This window comes from Prunus mume, linkage group LG4, assembly GCF_029339155.1.
Source record: "Prunus mume cultivar Tortuosa linkage group LG4, ASM2933915v1, whole genome shotgun sequence".
Lineage (NCBI taxonomy): Eukaryota > Viridiplantae > Streptophyta > Magnoliopsida > Rosales > Rosaceae > Prunus > Prunus mume.
This window is the reverse complement of record NC_142701.1, coordinates 12,720,151-12,745,148: the sequence shown is the minus strand read 5'-3', so window position 1 is coordinate 12,745,148 and position 24,998 is coordinate 12,720,151. Positions and strand designations below refer to the sequence as shown.

The following is a 24,998-nucleotide window of genomic DNA, read 5'->3' as shown; positions in this document are numbered from 1 at the left end:
AATCAACTCCTACTTTTCATTTTATTTTATCACTGGTACCCATCTCAAATGTGATCATGCACAGTCGATGCATAAAAAGGGGAAAAGAATACTTGGATGACATTTGAGAATTGCTCAAAAACCCAGGATTTTGCTCAAAATTGTCTTTATGTGAATACAAAAACATATGATATAATGAGTAGTGACTGTTTCCTATATCCTACACAACATTTCTTAGTTACAGTATCGCTAGAACTGAACAAATTCGTACTCGGGGCAGCCTTCCGCTTACGATACAAACAGAACACCTGATTTCAGCGCCATCTTCATTAACTAGGAGGCTTGCCTGCCAAGAAGAACAAGGAAAGTAAAGTAGAGTGTTGAACAAATGCACGACAATAGATAGAAAAATAAAGAAGCATACTGTGTCCACAAAGGAAAAGGCTTGTGTTGACTTACCATTTACCTCCTCAGGCTCCTGTGAAATCAACTGCACAGAAGAATCAGTTGAGAATCCCAGCTTAATCATGACTTCTTCTAATCGCTCCATATTTGTCAGGTAGAGATAACCAACCTACAAATATGCAAGGTGACTTTATGTTAAACAAGACAGAAGCTGGTTCTTGACTAGATTTTCAGGATCTTAAATTTAAACAAGCATGTTGAATATTAGGGTTTAGATAGCCATTAAGAACATGCTGGATGATTCAAAATAGACTACAATTCATATGCATGCATGTCTGCTCGTATGCTTTGGTGTGCATATGTATTTATGTGTATGTGTATATTGTTATGTACATAACAGTACAGCTACATCCTAAGATTTCCTGCATCTAGTAACTGTACTATGGAAAATCCTAACATGCCAATGGCCTTCAGGACAAACTGCATCTCCTCTTTTAAGAATAAAGGTAGTTTTAATTGGCCATCCAGCATTTTTATGGATTATTCTGGATAAACCGGGGAAATAGGGTCTCATACTACAAAAATCCCTACATGTGGGTGTGTTTGTTTTTGTTTTCTTTTAAATGGATATCAATTGGAACATGACACATGCACCAAACAGGGATGTCAACTTCCTTTAGGAATCCACAAGTTTAAAATTCAGATGCTGATAGTGAATCAAGGACACCACAAGGTCAAGGGCACTGACTAATGTTTCCAGTGAAGATGCTCTATTATAAACTGCCACACCAGCACGCTTTTTTGTTCGTGTTTTAGCAGCTGAACCAATATTCTTTCCCCATTTGAGAACATTCCTGAAGCAAAAATTATCAAATGACATAAGTCAGCATAACAACCACTGCACTTGAAAAATTTATAATTTTATATCAGCAGATCCATCATAAATTATTTTTAAAAAATTACCTTCCACATGATGAAGGGATCCTGCAGTTATCCTTGATTCATTTTATGATGATAGTTCTGATATACAGAACCAAGAAAAATACAATTGAGCATGGAATCTACTGACCTTTCTTCGTCTGATAAAAAATTATCACTCAGAAGTTTCTGGAGCAGTGCATCCTGAAATGCAAAGAACAAAAGTTTAATAGTTTCTAAATTAAAAATAAATAAATAAAATGCAAAGTTTTTCTTAGTTAACCCATTTGCGAGTCACAATAAATGTAATGCAGGAAACACATAAGCTAAAAATATTCTTGTTTTATATGGCAATTACATGGAAAAAAAAAACACAAGAAACACATTCCTTTGACAAGTATGCTCTATTCCAAAATCCTACAATTCATTGATTCTTCCGGATTCAGAGGGAAGGCAGAAGATGAGTCTATATGTTCGCACACTGATTCCAACTTCCCTGAATGTTACTACAATTCTAAATTGCCGGAGTTGAGTTCTTCTCAGCCAAGGAGAATTGATGAGGACATCTTTGTCAAACCCATTAGGGTTTACAAAAGAAAGAGATGGAAGAGGAAATCATTTAACTTGGTCTTTAAATCTGGCAATTTTGTATTCCTGCAATTAGTTTCTAACTTGTTCTCAAAGTTTTCCAGATTTTTGTAGGATTTTTAGTTTTTCCAGATTTCAGTAGGATTTGTAAGTTTCCTATTTTATTTGGATTAGGATTTCCTTCCTAGAATAAGTTTAATTTTCCTTTTCACTCTAGAGTTAGATTATTATAAATACCCTTCTATGTAATTCATTATGGGGGTTGAGATTTGAGATATTAAGAAAAGTTTATTTTCCAGAGATTGGAGAATCCTTGGTGTGAAGCGAAGACATCTTTTCCATCTACTTTCTGTTTGTTCTTTTGTTTATGCTTCCGCTAAACTATGTAAATCTACAATTCACCTGTGTCCTACATCAAATTTGGTATCAGAGCCTGGTTTTCGTTTTCTTTGGGTTCAATTTTTTGAGTATTTCTTGTTCTTCGTGCACCGTGTGTCAAGTGATGGCTCCGACTAAGCCTGGAAAGACAGATGAGCCAGAGACAAACTTTGAACGTCTTGTTCAGATGATGGAAAACCTATCAAAGCAAGTGGCAGATTCGAACACTAGATCCGAAGACCGATTCAGACTCATGGAACGTTGCCTTGAAGACATAGAAGCAGCTAATCAACATGACGAAGCAAGTGTGAATGGAGAAGAGAGGAATCATGATCGACAACATCATGATAGAAGGAATGATCGAGACGGTGAGAGACATCATGATAGGAGGTATAATCGTGACGACGAAAGACAAATTTTTTATTCGTGGCTATGAGCAAGACCCTGATGCAAAGGTGATGGGATCAGTGACACTTGATGCTCCTAATTTTAATGGTGAGCTAAATCCTAAATCATTCCTCAACTGGTTAGCCACCATGGATCGCTATTTTGAGTGGCATGACATGTCTGAAGCTCGAAGGGTGAGATTTGCTATCAACAGAGATATGGTGACCAATTATCCTTATCAAACAGTGTTTGTTGGACAAGTGGCAAACTCTTCGTCAAGACAACATGTCAGTTGCGGAATATATTGCAAAATTTGAGGAATTCATGTTGAGATTTGAGATATTAAGAAAAGTTTATTTTCCAGAGATTGGAGACTCCTTGGTGTGAAGCCAAAACCCTTTGGTGTGAAGCAAAGACATCTTTTCCATCTACTTTCTGTTTGTTTCTTTGTTTATGCTTCCACTAAACTACCTAAATCTATAATTCACCCGTGTCCTACATCAGGCACCTAGACGGCTATTGGCAGCTGAAATAGAAAGGAGTAACACATTTTATTATTTACTGTCTACAAGGACATCTCTGGGACTGAATGACTACTGATGCTGGATGCATGTCCTCAAAATAATGAAGCATTTTATTTTCTTCTTCTTTAATGTTGAGTGGTGTGGGACGTAATGAAAATCATCTTTAAGTTTATTTAAAGATTAAAAGTAATGCAGTTCTTTGGATAGTGAACATCATTACTACGAGGGAGCACAAGAAAACAAAAATTTCAGACACATCAGCATGGAGAGAACAAAATCCTTATAACACCATGACATTGCCTATATCACACAAACATTAGCACAGTATATCATACCTGTGCTTCACAACGTACAACTGCCATCACACGATCATTATATTCTTCGATACTCAGGGGAGGAAACAAAAAATGCCTGCGAACATATAGCTGCATCATAAATAGTGATAGTAAGTCATGTAGGAAGGTTAAACTTCAGAAGTAGAGTAATTATGTCAATTATAATACTGAGAACTAGACACCATAAAGGTATATGCTTTTCTCTCATGCTCTCCAAATGATCAAAATAAAGATTTGCATTCTGCATATGGCATTAAATAATCTTTAGACCTTTTACACTAAAATGCCCATACATGGGTGCATTGTTGAATCATTTCTTTGCATTTTTCAGAACAGGTTTTTTGCAATATGATCATGTTGTTTTGAATTTTTATGAATCCCTGTTCCTGTGCTAGGGATCCCTGGACCCTGTTGGTGTGCAGTTCTGCTACTTACTAATCCATCTTCGTATCTGAATACAAATGCCTCCACCGTAATGGTGGCGCGTCCATATGTGCACACAGAAGCACATCACTCATCTTAACGTTAAAGACTAATCAATCTAAACTTCAGAACAAAATATTATGCCTCATTGCTGATGGTATCTTTTGGGGATTTTGGTCCTGTAATGATGCACATGTTCAATACAAAATTTACAGTTACATGCGCCCTGAATATTGGTTACGTGCAGTTGCATATAGTAAAACAAATGGCACAAAACTAACTTGAAACTGAAACACACCTCGTAAATGCAATCACCAATATAAGCTAATGATGCCGCATTGAGTACAGACCGAGGCTTCTGTACCTTCGGAGGACTAGGCAGACGCTTCTGTACCTTTGATGGACTAGGCACCCATCGCTCATAGCCCAAGTATAACTCATCAGTTCGTACTGTTTCCCCTGCAAAATAATATTGCTAAAGACCATTACCACAATGCTTCATACATGAACATCGGTATTAAAGGAATAAGAGAAAACATCGTGAAAAATAACTAATTAAAAAAAATTAGGCGGTTAAGACACAAAATGAAGGTTTCAATCTTATATTTGTCAAGCTTATCACCTAAATTCAGGAAAACTATACATACACGGGACTTACAAAAACCTGCAATTCTTGGTAAAAGCCCATGAAATTGTACTTACTCAGCTATTTTTCTAATCCAAGCTGACTTTAATTCTTTTGAGAAACGAAAACAGCATAACACAGAAAAGTGAGAACCCAATTTTTATTCACTTTCCTCAGTTTTCCCAACAACCGAGCAATCATTTAGGTAAGCAAAACTCACTTTGTCATTAATCAAACCAACAGAATTCAAGCACTCTCTCAAATTTTCTCATTTCCTTTTCAATTTTATCAGTATTGAAATGAGCAGCTCAAACTAACCATTTAAGGACCCAGCAGAAAAAAAAAATCTTAACTGAGAAATGTTTTCATTTCCCATAATCATAAACAACAAAACCCACAACAATTCCAATACTCTCTAACGTTTTATCATATTATCCTCAACTTTCTCAGCAACCCAGAAGCACAAAACCCAAAAATTGGCATAGTCAAACAAACCCAGAAGAGAACGAGCATGCAGAAAGAATTGGTGAATGGAATACCTTGAGCTGGGCGTTTGAGAAGGTCAAAAACGGAGGTAGTTGTGGCAGTTGGACAGTTGGGGGGTTTTGGCGGTCCCAGTAACAGTGCTGGGGCTTTCGGGTTTGGATATCTTTCTCGGGGCGTTGCGGTTGTATGAGAGTCTTTGTTGTGTATCCAATGAAGCTCTCACTGTCACTACTCTCACACCCATCGCTGAAGAAGAAGCCACTGATAGAGTTTGCATACTTCCTCTCTTGCTTCCTCGAGTGGGAGAAGCTCCAAAATCCAAGAACCGGATTTCTTTATACTTTTATATATATTTATTTTAAAAAATAGTATCGCCGTGCGGCGATATTCCTTTTTTTAAAAAATTAGTATAGCCGCGCGGCTATATCTGACCGGCTACATTAATAGCCGCTCGGCTATACTATTTTTGACACGTGAACCCTCATTGCTAGGCGGGTCCCTTTTTTGTTTTTTATGAATAGTATAGCCGCGCGGCTATACTAGATTTTTTTTAAGCGAGTATTATACTGGGCCGGGTCCATGGTTCCTACTGCAACAACGACATGTCGTACCAGTACCAGAAACTGATGCCACTGTGCTTACACTTGTCTTATCCTTAGTGGCTCATCTAGCCACTGAGAAACACATCCCCGCAGCTTAGCATAGAACGAGCTGCAGAGAATCAGAGAAGAAAGGTCCAGAGAGAGCTTTGGCCCTTTTGGTGCTCGGTAGCTGTTTCCTTGTTCGAAAACCTGCTCCTAAAACCCTCAAAAATTCCCTGTGATAATCTCACCCAGCGGGTGACGCACAGCAGCAGCAACACATCGTCATGAGCCGCTATGACAGCCGCTCCGGCGACCCCACTTCGTACCGTGACCGGAAAAGGTAAACCCTCTTTGATTCGCTCATATATGTATGTATGCGCGTATATCTATGAATGCTTAGAGTTATAGGTCACTTTGTTTGCACAATGTGTATATGTATTTGATTGGTAATTTTCGTTTGTTTAAGTTTGCCCAAGTGATAATTATATATGGTTTGTGGATTACTCTCTCTGTCTATTTCATTTGCCTGAATTTATTGTTTTTCTCAGTTACCCTTTGTTACGCTGCGCTTAATTTTACCTTATTTACATTTGCTAATGCTACATGGTTGTGTTTCTTCAGTGGCCCCAAGACAAAACTGATTTTGTTTCTGAGTTTCATTTACATTTACCTGGTTTTCTCAAATTTGTGTAAATTCTGCGGTGTTTTAGTGACTCGGGGTTTGGTGTGACCGGCTACGGTGGCTCAGCACGGTCTTCGTCAAGCAAGAAGGATTATGATGGTGCTGAGTCACCGAGGAAATTTGATTTGGATGGATTGACACCTTTCGAGAAGAATTTCTATGTTGAGTCACCTGAAGTGGAAAGAATGTCGGAGAAGGAGGTTGAGGAGTATAGGCAACGGAGGGAAATTACTATTGAAGGCCGTGATGTTCCAAAGCCGATCAAGAGTTTCCGTGACACTGGGTTTCCGGGTACATTTTCGTATTTTCTTATAGAAACATGTATTTTTACCTTATGAGGTTTCACATTGATTCATTCTGAATATATGCTATAGAAAACATATTATATTTTGTCTATCCTGAAAATCTTTATGATTCACCAAAAAAAAAAAAAAAAAAAAGAAAAGAGGATAACTTAGTTGGAGAATTTTGATGGAGAGCAGTGGTGCTATACTTTCCAATTATCAGTAGTTTAGGTCCAGCTATGCCTGTGCTACATTATTCGTTCGCCTAACACTGTAACGAACGAGATGACCTATATGATATGTTCAGATTCATTGTTGGAAATTAGTTGACATACATGATTAGTTGACATACACTGTAACGAACGAGATGACCTTTGATATGTTCAGATTCGTTGTTTTCTTTCTTAAAGTCTACTTACTGGAATGGTTCCTCTTGGGCCGCAGAATACGTTTTGGAAGAAGTTACAAAGGCTGGATTTGTTGAACCTACACCAATTCAAGCTCAAGGATGGCCAATGGCTTTGAAGGGTCGTGATCTCATTGGTATTGCTGAAACAGGATCAGGGAAGACGCTAGCCTACCTGTTGCCTGCAATTGTCCATGTCAATGCCCAGCCAATTCTATGTATGGAATCGTTAAGACAATTAAGTTCTTGAATCTTCATTGATGTATTCTTTTACATTTTAAATATGATTTGGTATTGGTCAGGCATAAGTTTTTAATTTTATAATATTTGTTTAGCTCCTGGAGATGGCCCAATAGTATTAGTTTTAGCTCCAACCCGTGAGCTTGCTGTTCAAATCCAACAAGAGGCTACTAAATTTGGCTCATCTTCAAAAATTAAAAGCACATGCATATATGGTGGGGTTCCAAAGGGACCTCAAGTTCGTGATCTGCAGAGAGGTATGTGGTGAACTTAGTTTTACATGGTATTGCTGTTGTACTACTGTACCTTTTATGTATCATAGATTATGTACTTGATATCCTGTTATGGGCATTGGTATCATGGCTAAGATGACTTATCACTCCATTTAGATGTAGGTGGTGAATAAAACAGCATTTCTGGTTTCAGTAATTTCTTATTCTTCCTGTTGATGTCATTCCTATTTCTGGATCAGGAGTTGAGATTGTAATTGCTACACCTGGGAGGTTGATTGATATGATAGAGTCACATCATACCAACTTGCGAAGGGTCACATACCTTGTGTTGGATGAGGCCGATCGGATGCTAGACATGGGGTTTGACCCACAGATACGGAAAATTGTTTCTCAGGTTTGAGATTTTACATTTCTGTGTTAAAGTGACTTAGAATATATACCACTTTTAAATGTGTACTACAAAGATTTATTACTTATTTTTGGCTCCCCTTTCCAAAGCCTTTCTTTATTTATTTATAAAATCTTGTGTAGTTTTTGATACCCACCAATGTTAATTTGGACTTCTGATTTCTTTAAAAGCTGGAAAAAGATTAGTGAATCTTCAACTTGGCTCAGAAAAACTCTTGGGCAGTTATAATTCCGAAGTTATTACTCTTGGTTTGATTTCTTAGAAAATAGATTCTAAACTTTGTAACCCAGGTAAGGCTTGTTTAGATAAAACATGTACTACCAGTTTGGAGCTCTAAGTACCTTGAGACAGTTGTGGGTCATTTGAAAGTTATCCTTACTAGAGATAGTGTAAGGATAGGGTATTCTTACCGAACATCTGTAAACAGGCCGCAAAGTTTTAGAATGTGAACCATAATGTGGGGTCAATGTCTTGGTGAAAAGATATGGTGTGTGAAGATATGTGCTTCTGTGTGGTAGCAATGGGATGCATGTCTGTTTTGGCGTTTTCTCGACCCCAATCATTATTTTTGGTAGCCATGGTTGCAAAGATACAGTTTCTTTTATAATTATCCTGTCTTTAGTTTCTTTTTCCCAAGAACTTAGGTAATATGTACGTGCTCAACAGTGTGTGTTTTCTATTACATTTCTAACTAAATAAATGCCATTGAAAAACATTGTGCCTCAAATGAGAATGATGGTGATGATTATTGATGTCATCTTAATCATGAGGTTTTGTTTTTATAGAACATGTTGAGATGAGAACTTTCTGGTGAATACAATTCCAAGCAGCACATGCAGTATCTGTGGTTTGTTTGTGATAAAATAATCAGGACTTTGTGTTTCTAACTTTCTTGAGCTTTTGAGCATCACAAAACAAGATTAAGTTTGCATGCGTATGTTCCTGTATGGTCACTGGTGTCATCAAGAAGTTTCTGTATCTATGAGGTTAGATTCATATTTACTTTTAATATTTTGATTGCTTTTTCTCGGCTAAACCAATATGCAAGCCCTTGAGAAGAGAATTGTACCATTTGCACTTTGCTCTTGTTCAATAATGAATTTGATATCTTGATGTAAGTACACATAAGTCAAGTCAAACTAGGTAGGTCAAATCACTCTGCATAAAGCTGCATCCTTAATCGTCTATAGAAATGAGCAAATATGAATTTTCCTGCATCTCTCTCTCTCTCTCTCTCTGCATAGTTTACGTTTAGTTGAAATTTTCCATTGGTCTCTAATGTTTCATTTAATGCAGATTCGCCCAGACCGTCAAACATTATACTGGAGTGCTACCTGGCCAAAGGAGGTTGAACAACTGGCGAGGCAGTTCCTTTACAACCCATACAAAGTACTCTATCTTGCTTTTAGTATAGAAGTGCTCTTCATCTACTAGGACACAATCTTCAACTTTTTGCGTCACTTTGTCATCTTCAATTATTGTTACTGCACGAAATTGGTAGTTTTAAATACCCTCTTTTCTTTCTATCATGTGATTGCAATAGTTCTGTTGGATGTATGTTCTTATGTATAATACTAATATGCCAATAATTAATTTACATCCTTTTGGATGTTGAACAGGTGATAATAGGTTCTCCAGATTTGAAAGCTAACCATGCGATCCGCCAGATTGTTGACATCATTACAGAAAATCAGAAATATAACAAGTAGGGTGCAGTCTGTGTTGTTATGGTTTCTAACTTTCATATGGTTAGTCTTGAGCTATTTTCTGCAGGTTATATATCTGATTTCTTTCAATTTAACAGACTGGTAAAGTTGCTTGAGGATATCATGGATGGCAGCAGAATACTGATATTCATGGATACTAAGAAAGGATGTGATCAGATCACTCGGCAGCTCCGCATGGATGGTTGGCCTGCTCTCTCAATTCATGGAGACAAAAGTCAAGCAGAAAGGGATTGGGTCCTCTCTGAGTTTAAAGCCGGCAAGAGCCCTATAATGACTGCAACAGATGTTGCTGCTCGTGGTCTAGGTATGGAAATAATTTCTTTTAAGTTTGTCAAAAGACTTGAAAGGAATTCTTGTTTTGTGTAAACTTTGGAAAATGTCAAACTCCTACCCCGGACACCATTTCATTTTGCTCTTTCCTATGTTTTATCTTTTATGATTTTATGATATTTTATTTTATTTTATTTATCTATTGAAAGATGCTATTCTTCCCAACTAACAATTTCTATTTGTTTCCCATTTGGAATGAGACCCACTCCAAGAAGAAGATTTCTATTTTCTGATTAATAAGGCTATTTATCCATATTTGAAGCATCTGTACCAAATTTTAGACTGTATCGAGTCCTTTCTGTTCTCATTGATCTGACCTATGAGGATGTTATCAACATGATTTTATTGAAACAAATATTTATTACACGTTAGTTTGTTTAAAACTATTACCATCCACATTTGGCTGGATGGTAGGTTTCCATATGAAACCTATCCTTCCTCCTCTTAGGTTTTGGTGGTAATCATCTCTGCCCATGAATAATTGTTTCCCTTTGAGCCAGGTAAGGTTTTGGCGTGCATCGGATTTGCCTTTGGGCTTTGGTAGGCAAAAACTGCTAACATTGGGGTGCATAGGTGTGTTAAACTAGCAGAATTTCTTGAATGTACTTAACCTATGAATTGGTCTTCGACCTCGTTTCTAATCCCTTTGTGTCGTGCTTGATTTGGTTGCAGATGTGAAGGATGTGAAATTTGTTATTAACTATGATTTTCCTGGATCCCTTGAGGATTATGTTCACCGCATTGGCCGAACTGGAAGAGCTGGGGCAAAAGGAACAGCATACACGTTTTTCACAGCTGCTAATGCTAGGTTTGCAAAGGAACTTATTGCCTTGCTCGAGGAAGCTGGACAGAAGGTCAGTCCTGAATTGGCAGCAATGGGCCGCGGTGCACCTCCTCCCCCTTCAGGTCAGTTAGTCTGGACGCTAGAGAAAATCTTTTTGGACACGTATGCACATGCATTTGGGTGCATAAGAACTGTGGGTCAATGGTATAGAAATAGAATGGGGGATGCCTCTTTTCATGTTTAGGTTACCCTGTCTTACCTTCTCCCTGTGTATTGGATGTCAGTGTCTAGATAGGGTATTGGTGATAAATAAAGCACAAATATATGGCGCTTCTACAAGAAAAAGAAGGAAAGAAAGAAAACATTTTCCAGTATGTTTTAGGTAGCATGAACTATGTTCTTTAATCTGTTTGCTACAGTTTGTGATGAAATTTTAATTTTGGAATGATGGATGCATGTCTATTTTCCTTTGACGAGAGGTTAATTAAAGACTCCTAAAATTGTTTTGTGTTGTCACTTATAATTGATCAGGTCATGGCGGTTTTCGAGATCGCGGTCGGGGTTACGGTGGAGGTCGTCCGTGGAACTGATTCATGATGATCTTGGATATGGCAATGACATTGTATTCTGTTCAGAAAACAGGAAAAACTTGTATGAATACTGACTGACTAGGATGTAGGAGAACAAATATCTTATGTTCATTATTTAAAAAAAAGAAAAAAAGAATTTTAGAGTTTGTTCGTGACGATTCTGGTTTTGTTTTTATCTTCGACGTATACATAAAGCCTTGGAGATAAAACATTCAAAATCTCACAAATTGTTATGGGGTATATGAAAATACCAAAAAAGAAGACACTTTATTATTATTATTTTTTTAAGGACATTTTCTATTGAAAAAGGTGATAATATGCTAAAGTAAAACACACTACACGGATCTTTAGGACTGAATATAAGATCTTTTATGGGGGAGTAATTACTTCAAATCACTACACTAGTAGTCATTTGCAATGTGTTTAAGTAAGAATAAAATAGTGTATTTACAATCTGTTTAAATTGAAATAAATAAATCAATGGTGTGTTTGCACTTGAGGTCCTATATTTGATTCCTTCTTCCCTCTTTCCCTAATATTGCTTGTATTTAAAAAATAGACATAAAAACTATACGTCCATTCATGTATTTTTCTTTAAAAAAATTATAAAACTCAATCTTCTAAAAATAAAAAGAACAAAAAAAGTTCAACGGGCACACGCGAGACGAGACGAGAGAGAGAGGCTTGGGCCCAGGTTAAAAGGCTCGTGTGGGCTTAAATTTCAAGTTGGGTTTGAGCTTGGACTAGAACTGAACCCCTTCATCAGCTGGTCCAGCCTGGCCTGTTAACCCCGAGTTCAATGGTGGAACGGAAACTACAGAGCACACGCAACCATACCATAGTAGGCTGCTGTATGGTCTAACAAGAAAGACTTTCGAGTGACGAAAGGAAATTAAGGCTTCCTGCAACAATGAGCGAAGATCCCAAGCTCTACACCAACAAACCCAGGAAAGGTAAAAAAACCCAAGTTCCATACGAATCATTTTTGCTTTTTAAAATCAGAAACAGCTATTTCTCAACCACATGAAGAATCTTTTTTTGCTTTCAATAATTGGGGTTTTGGTATTTTATTCGCTTTCGTCTCGTGTTTTCAAAAACAGCACAGCTGAAACAGTTTCAAGATCAACATAAAGGAAAAGACTTTTCTTCACCACCACCATCATCATCGACAATGGCGACTCAATCTCCATCTCCGCCACCGCAGGCCCCAAAGGAGTCGTTTGCTCGGCGTTACAAGTTTCTTTGGCCACTGCTCTTGACTGTCAATCTGGGCGTTGGAGGTCTTTCTTCCATTTCTCTTGTTATTAAGTTGTGTGAATAATTTGTTTTGGTTTTTCTACCAGCCTTTTGCAGTGATGTGTGTGCATATGTGTATAAAGTGAAAGAAAGTGAGAAAGCTGAAATGGGTTTTGAGAACATCGCTTGGAAACTCATTTTAATGCTTCTTAATGCTTTTCTTTATGCCGGCGTTTTTAGATAGTTGTCAATTAAGTGCTGATTCAGTTTGATTTTATTTGTTTGGTCATAATCCAAGCGCAAATGTTCCACATAAAAGAAGAAAAGAAAACATTCTGAGTTAGTTTATGAGTTCTTGAGCACCTGTTTTAAGTTCGGTTTTATAGGGACAATTTCTACTCATGGGTTCATTACAGTTAGTATGAAGGTAGGTTCCACCATGTGACTACACAGAGTCCACTGAAGGACAACCTGTGGACTAGATGATTAAAATGTTTTGGTATTATGTATGGGAATAGTATTGTGATTGAATACTGCTGGATGAGTGAATCGGGCTAATATCAGTGATGGGCGAATGAGGATATCTCGCAATATAAACTCTCATGCATCTTTTTCTTGTAAGTCGGTTTTATAGGGGCAAGTTCTATCCTTGGGTCATTATAGATAAATTTCTTTAGTTTAAATTTAATTATCATACTTCATCAAGAAGGAAAAGTCTTTGAATGTTTTTTTTCGTGTTCCAAGTTTGGCTTTAATAGAATGCTTTTTCCTTAATGGGGAATTGAGTGTATCCGCTGAGTAGGATGTTAGGTCTGAATTGGTTATGACATATAATGGAAATATTTTCTTCATTGTTGTTCCTATATGCTAAAAGTCATATGATGTTTGTCACGAAGAGTGGTGATTTGTTATAGCTTAACATAAAGGGGAATGAAAGTTCAAAAGGCTTTTCAAAAGTAGTTTGGATGTGTGAATCTGGCTGTGTGTGATGTGGGTAAACAATTATAATTCTCAAAACATGTTTGGGACTGTCCACTTTACATTGGTGATTGCTAATTACAATCAAAAGTGAGTTGTTATTCTGCTAATCATATCCAGTTGATTAAATAGATGGATTTTTTTTTCCAAGCATCCTACTCCCTGTAACATTATATAGTGATAAGGTGGAGGATGCTAGGCTGGACAGGCTATTTCTTGATCTGTTCCCCTACAAAACAGAAGAAAAAGCATAAAACAAAAACTATCAACCTTCAAGAGAGGATCTCTACATTTGTTAGAAGCTGCTTGTGAATTGTATCTAATGCAACTTGTCTCAGCATAAACTTAAAATAACTTGTGTGATTTTTAACCAACTTTTTATGTAGTGAGTAAGGGCAGTTTGTGGTTTACCTAGCATAAGCTCCTAGAAATTACTTGTTGATGTCATGGTTATTATGTTAAACTATCCACAGTTCCATTCTGTATGATTTTGTTAATGCTCAAAAGGGACTATGCATGCTGGTGAAGGGCCAAGGTAGCAATTTGAGAAAATAGATGGTTGCCGTGTGGAGACAACACAGTGTGAAGGATGTTACTATGGCTGCAGTACTAGTTGAACTTCAATTGTTGACTACAAAAACATGGTCGATACTTGATACTCTGTAATAAGCTACCTGCACTCACTCTGTTGGCAGGAAAAACAAAAATTCACCATTATATTAGTGATGTTGAACTTAATGGCCATTGTGTAACTAAGGATGCTGACGAGTAAAGTACAAGTGAGCAGAAAGTTTCTATTTAGCCTAGGTGGCACTTCTTTTGTTTTAGAAAGAAGTAGTTCAACATAAAGACGTTATTAATGAGGAACATTATAATAGACTGGATGAAACCATCTCTGTTAACTTGACCAGCATAGAATGTCTTCTTCTTATTACATTGTAATCTCCGTGAACTTGAACAGGCTACTTATGCTTTCTCTGCTTCTGTTTGCGACTGATTAGGGATGATTTTTCTTGTAATTTAAAAAAAAATCTAAATATGGCTTTCTTAATAGTCTGCTAAATGGGCACATAGATGTTAACACATGTGGGTATGGACATAGGATGTGTACCTGGCATGGTTGTTAATGGACATGTTCCAAACAAGCATTTTAGGATTGGTAGAGAGGAAGATACCTCACTAATCATATAATTGCTGCAGTACCTTATTTGCTTCTTTGTTGGATGATTATATTAATGAGTGAATCACCTCTATTTTGAAGTATTTGATTCTTGTTGTAGTTTTTATGGATTTTAATTTCTTGTAATTGGACACTGAGGTTTACACTTACTTTTGTAGCTTACCTGTTCATGCGGACGAAAAAGAAAGACACAGATGTAGAGGAAGAAGTAACTACTACAGTTTCGACAACAACTCAAACAACTCCTACTACTACTGACAAACCCCTGCCTCTGTCAACCATCACAGAGCCTGTGAAATTGCGAGAACCAATCCCAGAGGATCAACAGCACGAACTTTTCAAGTGGATACTGGAAGAAAAAAGAAAGGTTAAGCCAAAAGACCCCGAAGAGAAGAAGCGCATTGATGAGGAGAAGGCCATTCTTAAACAGTTTATCCGGGCAAAATCCCTTCCAAGAATCTAACTCTACTAACAGGAAAAAGCCATTTCTCCTCATTCTATTAATATCCTGTATTTCCTTTTGATTATCTCTATCTCTATAGTGGATCGTGTCTACACAAAGTTAGTCGCCAATGTCAATTGAAGGAAGTTCTGAAATTCATCGTCGTTTCATATCATACAAGAATATTGTTCATTTTGAATCAGTGAATGTGTGGTGCTTTGGACCTGGAATAAGTATGTTGGTCTTGTCAATTTTTTATACACATCAGTGTGAGGTCTGGCTGAAACTCAAGTTTGCAAGTGCAAACGTGGGCCAACAAACTTGAGGAAACATTCACATGATCCGAAGCAGGAAAGGACAATGAAGAAGCTTTTCCACCCATATTTTCACTATGAAGAAAGTGAATTTTTTTTATTTCCTAAAGATAACAAAATTTACAGAAAGTCTAAATATAGGACATGAACACAACTTCAGATCGAGACTCTATTCAATTAAGATTTTAATAGATTGTAATTACATGATTTTAATGTAATAGATTTTTCTTAAGATTTTAATAGATTGTAATTACAAGATTTTACTTATGATTTTAATGTGTATGTATGACTTTCTTGTATTCTCCAAAGTAGATTTCACCAAAGTGTGGATTGGATTCAGCTTAGCCATCTTTCATCCATTAGTTAAAGGATGCCAAGCCTTTAAAGAAGCAGAAAGTTGAAGTTACACCAATCTTAGCTCAAGTTATCATTACTATCTGTCATGTATGGCAACTAATCAAAGGAAATAAACAAGCTGAAACCAAGTCAAAATGGTCCAGCTATGACAGATACTAGTACACAACACTTGTCACTCAAATTGATTCCACAAATTGACTAAAGAAAGACAAATAAATCAAAGGAAATAAACAAGCTGAAAATCTATTGAGAAAAATGCACGCATATGCATAATATGAACAGTTATTGAAAGCAACGTATCTGAAATTATTGTTTAGATATATGAAGGTAAGCCATCTGATTCTCTTTTTTTATTGGGCAAAGAGATTATCCATAAGATGAAAGCAAACAAACAGTATAGACATGAAGCCAAAAGAAAGGAGGGAAACACCTCCTGCAACCAAACAGCCAGGAGAAAAAGAAAACAAGATAGACTAGAGAAAGCAAAGAAAACAAAGGTAGCTAGCTATTTGAGTCTATCCACTAAATACATAAGGATCGAGTCTGGTTAAACCAAGCCCTTGTAAAGCCATGAGTACCTTGTTTATCTTCATGTGTTCATCTTCCCCATAAACAAAAAATGGACATAGGAGGTTGGGATTTTTTATCACTCACTCAAAAGTCTCACACAATACACCATTTAACAAAATACCTCAAAATCGGTAAGTTTTTGAATACCACCTTACTTTTTCTTATCTTTTAAAAGTCCTAATTGGATACCATTGGACTTTTAAACTTCAAAACAATCTATTAAAATCTCAATTGAATACACCCCCCTAAGAAAGTTTCCTCGTCAAGTATGCTTATTATATTTTTCCATTCCTTTCTGACTATGGAATTTTGGAATGGTGACAAATACCATGACTCTTTCCCTGTCCTAATTGTTTGTCTCTGCTATCTGCTGCTTACTAGCATTTCCACTGGAACAAAAGATGATTAATGTTCATTTGGTGTCCACCTGCAAAAATTGGATGTTCTTCACCTTTTTATTTTATTTTATACGAGGCGATAGTAACAAATGGAAAAATCGAACACAAGACTATGGTGTAAATATTCTTAATCCCTGAGTTATAAGCACCTTGTCATATTTTAATCACTTAAGCTACAACTCTCTCGCCGTATATATTCTTTGACTATTTAAGTCTCCTAACGAAAGCATATGCACACTTTCCAAAAAGGACATGGTCCCATGGACACCCTATATGTGCACTGCATATTGAGAGAGTTCCCACATGATGCACAAAGACATAAGACTATTGCACAGTATATAATATATGCTCCAAAGATCCCTAAACCCCATGGATAAACAAATATATCCAACATATTCTCTTGGAATCTGAAAGATATAGTGGGAAATTAACAAATGGAGCCGATCAAGAGCCGAACAATTTGATCAAATGATGATATGTGGCTAAAGTACTTAGCTTACCTATAAAATGATGATAGGTGATTAAAATATCAGATAAATAAGATAATCATAAGTTAGGTAGTTTGAACAAGGAAATAAAGCAAGTCTGCATAAAGAACTTGGATATCATTAGGAAACAATCCAAGTGAGATTTTGAAAAAGCTAAAGCCTAAAAGAATGCTGATACAGAATAATGCTCTTTCTCTCAGCTCCAAATTCTAAACCTAAAGAAGAAAGTTAAACAATTTGTAAACTTTTCCGCATGCAGTTGGGAAACAAGTTAGAAAAGAAAAGAAGGAAAAACTCCCGCCCAAAAAATTCTTTGTGGGAAGAGATGATTGAATTTGTGTTCTCCTCCTGCCTATAGGTGGTAGGGGTCGGGTTATCGATGTGAGATGGATCCAGAAAAAGCATTCAAACTTCGGAACCTCAAATAAAGAGCTCAACCAAGAACTAATGTTTACTCATTACAAGAAAAAGACAACATTGCCCATGTTGGTAGGGGCCTCGGCCTCAAAGACATGTGTCGTTGATGAAGCCCGCCACCATATTGGGGTATTATAAGTGACAAAGTGGCCGTTGAAGATCTTTCATGAAGAGGGATTTATATAAAGGAGAGTATTTTTGGTGAAGAGAGGGAAAAGTACAAGTGGCCTCAAGCCCTCCACCATATGAAATGAGAAAGGATGGGAATGATGTGACATGAGAGGTTGGCCTAGCTTGTAGTTCTGGAGGAGAGAGAGAGAGAGAGAGAGAGAGAGAGAGAGAGAGAGAGAGAGAGAGACAAAAGGGCAGGGGATGATGATGGAGTGTGGTTGGACTTAATTAAGTCTCACATGAACGCACGAGGCCACCCAGCTGAGCCTCTGCCAATGGGGGGCCTTCGCAATCCGCAAGATGATCAATCATGAGCCTGTGGGGGCTTCTCCCAATTTATATATCTGTATATTTAACAAACTTATCATATTGCTCATGAAAGAATTTGAAGTTCTTTCTGCTACTTATCATCAAAAAGTAAAAAAAGGGAAAGCAGAAGAGAAAGTTCTTTTGTACTGAAATCCATCATAACTTGGTAAGAACACATGTAGTATATATTATATACATGTGCAGTATTATTCCGAACTTTTAGTTTAATAGTGCTTCTCTTCCAAATATTGGAAGATGTTCGAGGTTTGAATTTCATCACTAAATTTTTTTTTAAAAAAGAAATTTTTTAATATTGCCTTAGTGCATGAAATAGTTGTAGGTATGGCGATTCTACTACCAGAGCTATAAATGTCCGCCTGGTGTGGAACTGTTAAAATAAATATAAAATCAATACTTGTTAGCCATACTGTTGAGCTCATTGGTCAAGCCAACTTATAAAGTTGGCTTTTCAAAGAGTTTTACACTAGGTAAGTAAGTTTTGATTTCTCGGTCACCATCATGAATGAAAATTCATGACATTGGTGATCACTAACTTTTATAATTAAATGGTGACCAAGAGATAAAAACTCCAAAAACCATCTTCTGCTCCGCGATAACTTTAAGTAGGAAGCTAAATTTTTTAACTTTATACCCTATATAAGCTGCCAAACAAATCTATCTATAGCTTAGATTATGCATCTCCCGATACAATTATTCTTTGGTTAAACATTCTCTCTCTCTCTCTCTCTCTCTCTCTCTTCCCACACGCGTGCATTGTGTACATGCACATTCATTCTTCAGTGACCAAAATCTCCTCATTGGAACCATGATTAAGAATAATATTATTTAAGGGGGTGCAGACTGCAAAGCTAAAGCTAAGCTTATATATAGAGAAAGAGCGCTACATACATTCGTGTGGGGAAATTTCCAAAATGGACAATTTGCTGATTGTACTAATATTGGCAGCAACAACAACAACAGCAATTTTGATCTCGTCCATTATATTTCTCTACAGAAACAACAGCAACTTGATCCTGAGATCAAAACACAGAAGAAGGCCACTTCCTTTAGGCACTCTTGGATGGCCATTTCTTGGTGAAACCATTGAGTTTGTGTCTTGTGCTTACTCTGACTGCCCTGAGAGCTTCATGGACAAACGCCGCCACTTGTAAGTACATTAACACACATAAAGTTAATTAGTAAAAGCAGCAACTTATTAACATGTATAATACAACATGTATTACTTTCATCTAAACCAGAGAGCAGAGCACACTATATAAATCTGCTTCTGCATGAGTGATTTCCATGTATTAACTTGTGATTAAGACTGAATGAATCAAAACGCTTTGTTGGGTTTGTGTGTTGTATATCAAACAACAAACCCAATAAGCATTCTTCAGTTTAAATGATTCAGCTTCATGTTTCAGCTGATTTACTTCATTAAGCTCCAATGGTTTGGTAGCTGAAAACTTGAAACTCCCATGTATATTTGATGATGATGAAGATAGAGGCATGTTTGTGAGAATTATGATTTGGGTTGTTTTTGTAGGTATGGGAAGGTGTTCAAGTCACACATATTTGGAAGTCCAACAATTGTATCAACAGATGCAGAAGTGAGTAAGTTTGTTCTGCAAAGTGATGCAAAGGCTTTTGTACCATCTTACCCAAAATCTCTCACTGAGTTGATGGGAAAGTCCTCTATATTGCTTATCAATGGAGCCTTGCAGAGAAGAGTCCATGGACTCATAGGAGCCTTCTTTAAGTCTCCACATCTCAAAGCTCAAATCACCACAGACATGCAGAAGTATGTCCAGCAATCAATGGCAAATTGGAGAGATGATCGTCCCATTTACATACAAGATGAAACCAAAAATGTTAGCTCTCTCTCTCTCTCTCTCTCTTCTTCCCAGGTCTAGGGGAGAGAATTTTATCTATGAAGTTTGAGATGGTTTGATTCATATCTAAGTTTAAGGTGACTTTTTGAGAAGAGTTCCAACAGACAGAAGACCAAAACCAAAGATGCCCTCTCTCTTAGATCTATCTCTGGCTTCTTCTCTTCTATTTAAAACTGTTTTAAAATAAAGTAAGTGCTCCATTAAGCACTTGGTTAAAGTTAAACAAGTCTCTCTCTTGTGATCAAAGGAATGATTGATGTTTGAATTTAATCTCTGGCTCCTACTTAGGTTAGAAGAATATGACTTTCTAGAAAGAAAACAAACCAGTTGTGAATGGAGTTCATAATAATTCTGCTTCAATCATATTGTCTGCAGAATTAGATTCATAATTATTATGTTTTACAGTCCTTCTTTTAAAAAGTTACTAAGAGATGTCCTTTTTGTCTCCAGATTGCATTCCAAGTACTTGTCAAGGCATTGATTAGTTTGGATCCTGGTGCAGACATGGAGTTCCTAAAGAAACAGTTCCAAGAATTCATTGCTGGCCTTATGTCTCTACCCATAAACATTCCTGGAAGCAGACTTTACAGATCATTACAGGCAAGTTAACCAGCAACTAATAATTTAACTTTTTTTAGTTTATAAGGAAAATGTTTCCTTTCCGAAGTGACTCTACGAGATAAGATGCTTATATTGTCATACTATGAATCTGAACCATTGATTAAGTTGGTTCTCGTTTGATTATGTGGTTTGGATTGACATTTTGACAACGAACGCAACTTATTGTACTTTATTATAATACTATTGTAATGATAGTTTGAATCCTATTTAATTTCAGGCAAAGAAGAAAATGATCCAGCTTGTACAGAAAATTATACAAGCTAGAAAAAACGAGACTAGTAGCATCTCCAACAAGGTTGCCAGAGATGTGGTAGATGTTTTGCTAAGTGACACAAGTGGGCAATTGACAGATGATCTGGTAGCAGATAACATGATTGATATGATGATACCAGGGGAGGATTCAGTCCCAGTTCTCATGACTCTTGCAATCAAATACCTCTCAGATTCCCCCACTGCTCTTCAACAGTTAACAGTATGTGCACAAATTTATTATTTATTTATTTATTTATTTTGGTAAATAACAAAAAAAGAAAAAGAAATTGATACTTAATCCCCAAAACTTATTTTGGTTGATCAGCCGCATGGATACCATTAATTAAACAATCCCACTTCATTTTTTTCTCTCTAGACTTTGAACTTTTTGGAACTTTGTGGCATTCAAGTCCAACCATTTGACTACTTTATCTGTGCCATTTTCATTTTGCTTGTCGTTTTAGTGAGACTAATCTTTCACTTGTGGCTGTCAAAGTAATACGGTTTCTAGGGGCAAGTGGGATTGGGTTCCACAATATACAAGGTGTCTTCATCATCATGATATTAAGGAGGACATATTACAAGAACAGTAGATACATATATAGTTTTTTTATTTATGTTTTAGTCTTCTACTGCATAAAAACTTACTTGTAACGGGGATAACACTGTTTTTCTATCCTCAACTAATAACACAATGACACATAGAAAAGTTATCTTATATATCATTTGATATGTTGGTTTCTTAATGCCTATGGCTTTTCTAATATTTGAACTGTTGATGATGAACTGATCAGGAGGAGAACATGAAGTTAAAAACATTCAAAGATCAGCTTGGAGAGCCATTGTGTTGGAGTGATTACTTATCCTTACCATTTACACAAAATGTAAGTGAATACAATACTAATTAACTGTAAATGCAGAGCTTAATTAGAACCAGAAATAAACAATTAATACTCATAAGAATCTATGTATGTTCTTTATACTTTTTTTATTTATTTAAACAGGTGATCACAGAAACTCTAAGGATGGGAAACATCATCATTGGGGTGATGAGGAAGGCCATGAAAGATGTTGAGATAAAAGGGTATCTAATACCAAAGGGCTGGTGTGTCTTCACATATTTCAGATCAGTTCATCTGGATGAGAACAACTATGATTGGCCTTATGACTTCAATCCATGGAGGTGGCAAGTAAGAATGATCATATATATATCTTAATTGGTTTCTTTTAAGGATTTTTTTTTTCTCTTTAGTTTTTAAGTAATGGATTGGAGGTATACTCTGCAGGACAAAGACATGAGCAGCTCTAAATTCACTCCTTTTGGAGGTGGACAAAGGCTGTGTCCTGGGCTTGACTTAGCTAGGCTGGAAGCCTCCATCTTTTTACACCACTTTGTCACTCAATTCAGGTAAATAGATATGAATATTTTGATCTCCCTCAGGCCATAATTTAACAAAAAAAACAATGGATAATTACTTTAGAGTACTGCACACAGATACATTCAGTAAAAGGTCCTTCACATAGTGTCCCATAAATTGCAAAACCAAAAAAGTTAACTTAGGGAGAAGACAAAAGGATATGGATGCAGATACATGCCTTCATGATAGTTCCATTTTCATGACAAGCATTTGACCAGAAAGCTTTGCACATCAATTAATGAAACTTTTTCTCTCTCTGGTTTTGTTCTTTTTTTGTTTGGCAAAGCCAATTAAAGAAGAATGTTGTTCTGCTCCTTTATTGCTGTTGACTTGCATGTATATAACTTTATGGGATTTCATCAGCCAGCAAACATTTTATGCTTTTTAGGAGAAATTGAACAAAGTTCCTTTTAAAAGTTGTCCTGCTTTTATTCCTCCTTTTTTTTTCCGTAGGAGCAAAGACAACAATATAGCACACATCAAACTTTCTGGCGTTTTCACTGATCAATAGCTTTTACAAGACATGCACCTTTTTTCGTACTTACTTCCAACCATGCTCTGTTACTACTTGCTAATTGCTATATATACACACATATATATAGTTATTCTCCTATGTCGACGTCCGCACGTTATTACCGTGCGAACGACATTGTAAATAGATAGGAAAGTAAGGAGGGGTAGTAGAAAATACATAGTGTGCATATGAGAAAAATATATGATCGGTGACTTAAGATTCTTCCAAGCCTGCTTTGATTGGCTCCACCAATTTACCCAGATGGGTTTCCATGTGTGAGCAAAGAGAAGGCCAAAAAAACAAAATCTTCATGAAATAGATCATTTTGGACTTAACTCAAGTATTAGAAGAAGTACCTTATATAAATGATGTGTAATATGATATCAGACAGTGGCAGAGACCCAAATTCTGAGGGAACAAATGGTGTTCCCTAGACCTAACCCAACTATATATTAGTACACATGTGAATCACCAGACTGGCTGATTTTGAATCACTCAATTTTAGGTCACCTCTCCACTCCCCATGCATAACTTATCAAATTCATCAATTTCATACATACTGTAGTTCTAAATCCTTGTTCTTAGCAGGCTCAGAACTGCATGAAATTTGTCTAATTATTTATCAAACATCTTCATTGCCATTGGATTTTGCAAGAATTCTATACCAAATCAAATCAAACACCTTCCTTTAGCTGATTATTATCAACAACCAAGAAAGTGAAGATTAAACAAATGGTCAATAGGGCTAGATAGACAGATAGCATTCTGGATAATTTTAATAGAAAACCACTGCATCAAGGTTCTGATTTTGATAGGCTTGCAGAAGCAAAAGAACCACTTGATGTCAGTCTAAAACCTTGACTACTTTTTTGTTTTTTCACTTTGCACAAATATTCCACCAGAAATTTGAGTACTAAGTTGGCTTCTTTTACATGCAGGTGGGTGGCTGAGGAGGACACGATTGTTAACTTTCCCACAGTAAGAATGAAGAGGAGGATGCCAATAAGGGTCCAAAGGAAAGGGGACCACTAGAGCCAGCCTCAAATTTGGCCAGAAAGTTTAGGTAATTTGTACACAGATGATACAAAACAACCAGGACATGAAAAGACAACAAAGAAAAGTGTTTTTAGCCCCAGTGCACACGTGTGGTGCATCTGGCTCATTTTGTCTTATTTGATAGTTTATTGCACATATAGACAATACAATTATCCGACCAAGAAATAGACAAGTATATCATTTTTGTGGGCCCCCTAATTAAATCCCTTGGTTTTTCACTCTTCCTTTTTTTATTTCATACCTACCAAAGTTCTATGCATAATCTATTGACACTCACTTTTTTTTATTGGTAGCAATCCCATCAAGGTTGAAATTTTTTAAAACATAGTTTTGAATCAATTTGAGTTGTGTTTGTGTTGTATTGTATGTAGTTGTTCTTACTCATCATGAATGTAATGGAAGTCTATATCATAAACATACTAAAGCCATATCTTGTGAAGTCATTGATGATTTTTCACTATGAGAAAAAGTCTTTCTCCCTCCATTTCTACACTGACACAAAGAAATATTTATACTTACCTTTAAACTTTAATCACCATCTAGAATTCAAGTTCGTCATTACTTACGTATGTTTAAGAGAAAAATTATATAAAATAAGTTCATAAAAAGGGCCCTAAGTCACCTTTCACAAGCATATATACTTGTGTTAAATCCCCTTGATTATCTTTATCACCACTCATCATGCTCGTCACCACCTATTATACATATCAACAGCACTTTGTCTCTTTAAAAAAATACAAAATTACACTGAATTTCACAAAACTATTCTACATTCTTAGAATCAACACCTTTTCTTTGTGAAGCTTCAATTTTTGTCTTGCAGATGAATCGTACCACCAAACATATGAGAAAAGTGAATGCTCATCCTTTTGGGTAATGGAACACTCTTTGGTTCACTGCAATATCCTATAACTTATGCAAACCCATCTCCCCCATCACAAACTTGCGTGTGTAAAGAATGGATATGGTCTAACCATCTGGACAGAAAAATCTGCAGAAGAAAGAGAAAATATAGCTTACTGTGCCTAGCCTGATTTGCAAGATCTAGGGTTGCTTTATTGATCA

At 36.5% G+C, this 24,998-nt stretch overlaps 3 protein-coding genes and 1 pseudogene across 8 annotated transcripts; 3 read left to right on the top strand and 1 right to left on the bottom strand.

Annotated features, from left to right (window-relative positions):
- Nucleotides 1-110: 110 nt before the first annotated feature.
- Nucleotides 111-5,370, bottom strand: LOC103327714 (uncharacterized; annotated as a pseudogene). Its single transcript, XR_016125880.1, has 7 exons — nucleotides 5,102-5,370; nucleotides 4,236-4,396; nucleotides 3,515-3,604; nucleotides 1,454-1,506; nucleotides 1,133-1,238; nucleotides 439-553; nucleotides 111-325 (listed from the first exon to the last, which is right to left on the bottom strand). The product of XR_016125880.1 is annotated as an uncharacterized LOC103327714 (transcript).
- Nucleotides 5,371-5,741: 371 nt separating this feature from the next.
- Nucleotides 5,742-11,475, top strand: RH20 (DEA(D/H)-box RNA helicase family protein). 3 transcript variants are annotated; one of them, XR_016126047.1, is made up of 11 exons: nucleotides 5,775-5,972; nucleotides 6,343-6,605; nucleotides 7,043-7,222; nucleotides 7,340-7,501; nucleotides 7,717-7,871; nucleotides 9,183-9,275; nucleotides 9,506-9,591; nucleotides 9,691-9,917; nucleotides 10,444-10,516; nucleotides 10,616-10,849; nucleotides 11,259-11,475. XR_016126047.1 is itself a non-coding variant. In XM_089050217.1 (10 exons), exons 1-10 carry the CDS (start codon nucleotides 5,917-5,919, stop codon nucleotides 11,315-11,317), a joined length of 1,515 nt encoding a protein of 504 aa, XP_088906343.1. In that variant the 5' UTR covers nucleotides 5,742-5,916; the 3' UTR covers nucleotides 11,318-11,475. The 3 variants fall into 3 exon arrangements, 1 of the variants encoding a protein (XP_088906343.1); XR_016126046.1 differs by having other exon boundaries at nucleotides 5,789-5,972; nucleotides 10,449-10,516; XM_089050217.1 differs by lacking the exon at nucleotides 10,444-10,516 and having other exon boundaries at nucleotides 5,742-5,972.
- A 638-nt stretch (nucleotides 11,476-12,113) lies between these two features.
- Nucleotides 12,114-15,386, top strand: LOC103327716 (WAS/WASL-interacting family protein). 2 transcript variants are annotated; one of them, XM_008230084.3, is made up of 3 exons: nucleotides 12,114-12,270; nucleotides 12,418-12,597; nucleotides 14,870-15,386. In XM_008230084.3, the coding sequence occupies exons 1-3, from the start codon at nucleotides 12,228-12,230 to the stop codon at nucleotides 15,172-15,174; spliced, it is 528 nt and encodes a 175-aa protein (XP_008228306.2). In that variant the 5' UTR covers nucleotides 12,114-12,227; the 3' UTR covers nucleotides 15,175-15,386. The 2 variants fall into 2 exon arrangements, with proteins under 2 accessions (XP_008228306.2, XP_088906342.1); XM_089050216.1 differs by having other exon boundaries at nucleotides 12,144-12,270; nucleotides 12,423-12,597.
- Nucleotides 15,387-18,944: 3,558 nt separating this feature from the next.
- Nucleotides 18,945-24,136, top strand: CYP90D1 (cytochrome P450, family 90, subfamily D, polypeptide 1). 2 transcript variants are annotated; one of them, XM_008230085.3, is made up of 8 exons: nucleotides 18,945-19,345; nucleotides 19,727-20,051; nucleotides 20,523-20,672; nucleotides 20,911-21,165; nucleotides 21,740-21,829; nucleotides 21,950-22,135; nucleotides 22,232-22,353; nucleotides 23,816-24,136. In XM_008230085.3, the coding sequence occupies exons 1-8, from the start codon at nucleotides 19,110-19,112 to the stop codon at nucleotides 23,907-23,909; spliced, it is 1,458 nt and encodes a 485-aa protein (XP_008228307.2). In that variant the 5' UTR covers nucleotides 18,945-19,109; the 3' UTR covers nucleotides 23,910-24,136. The 2 variants fall into 2 exon arrangements, with proteins under 2 accessions (XP_008228307.2, XP_088906065.1); XM_089049939.1 differs by lacking the exon at nucleotides 18,945-19,345 and adding an exon at nucleotides 19,477-19,635.
- Nucleotides 24,137-24,998: the final 862 nt, after the last annotated feature.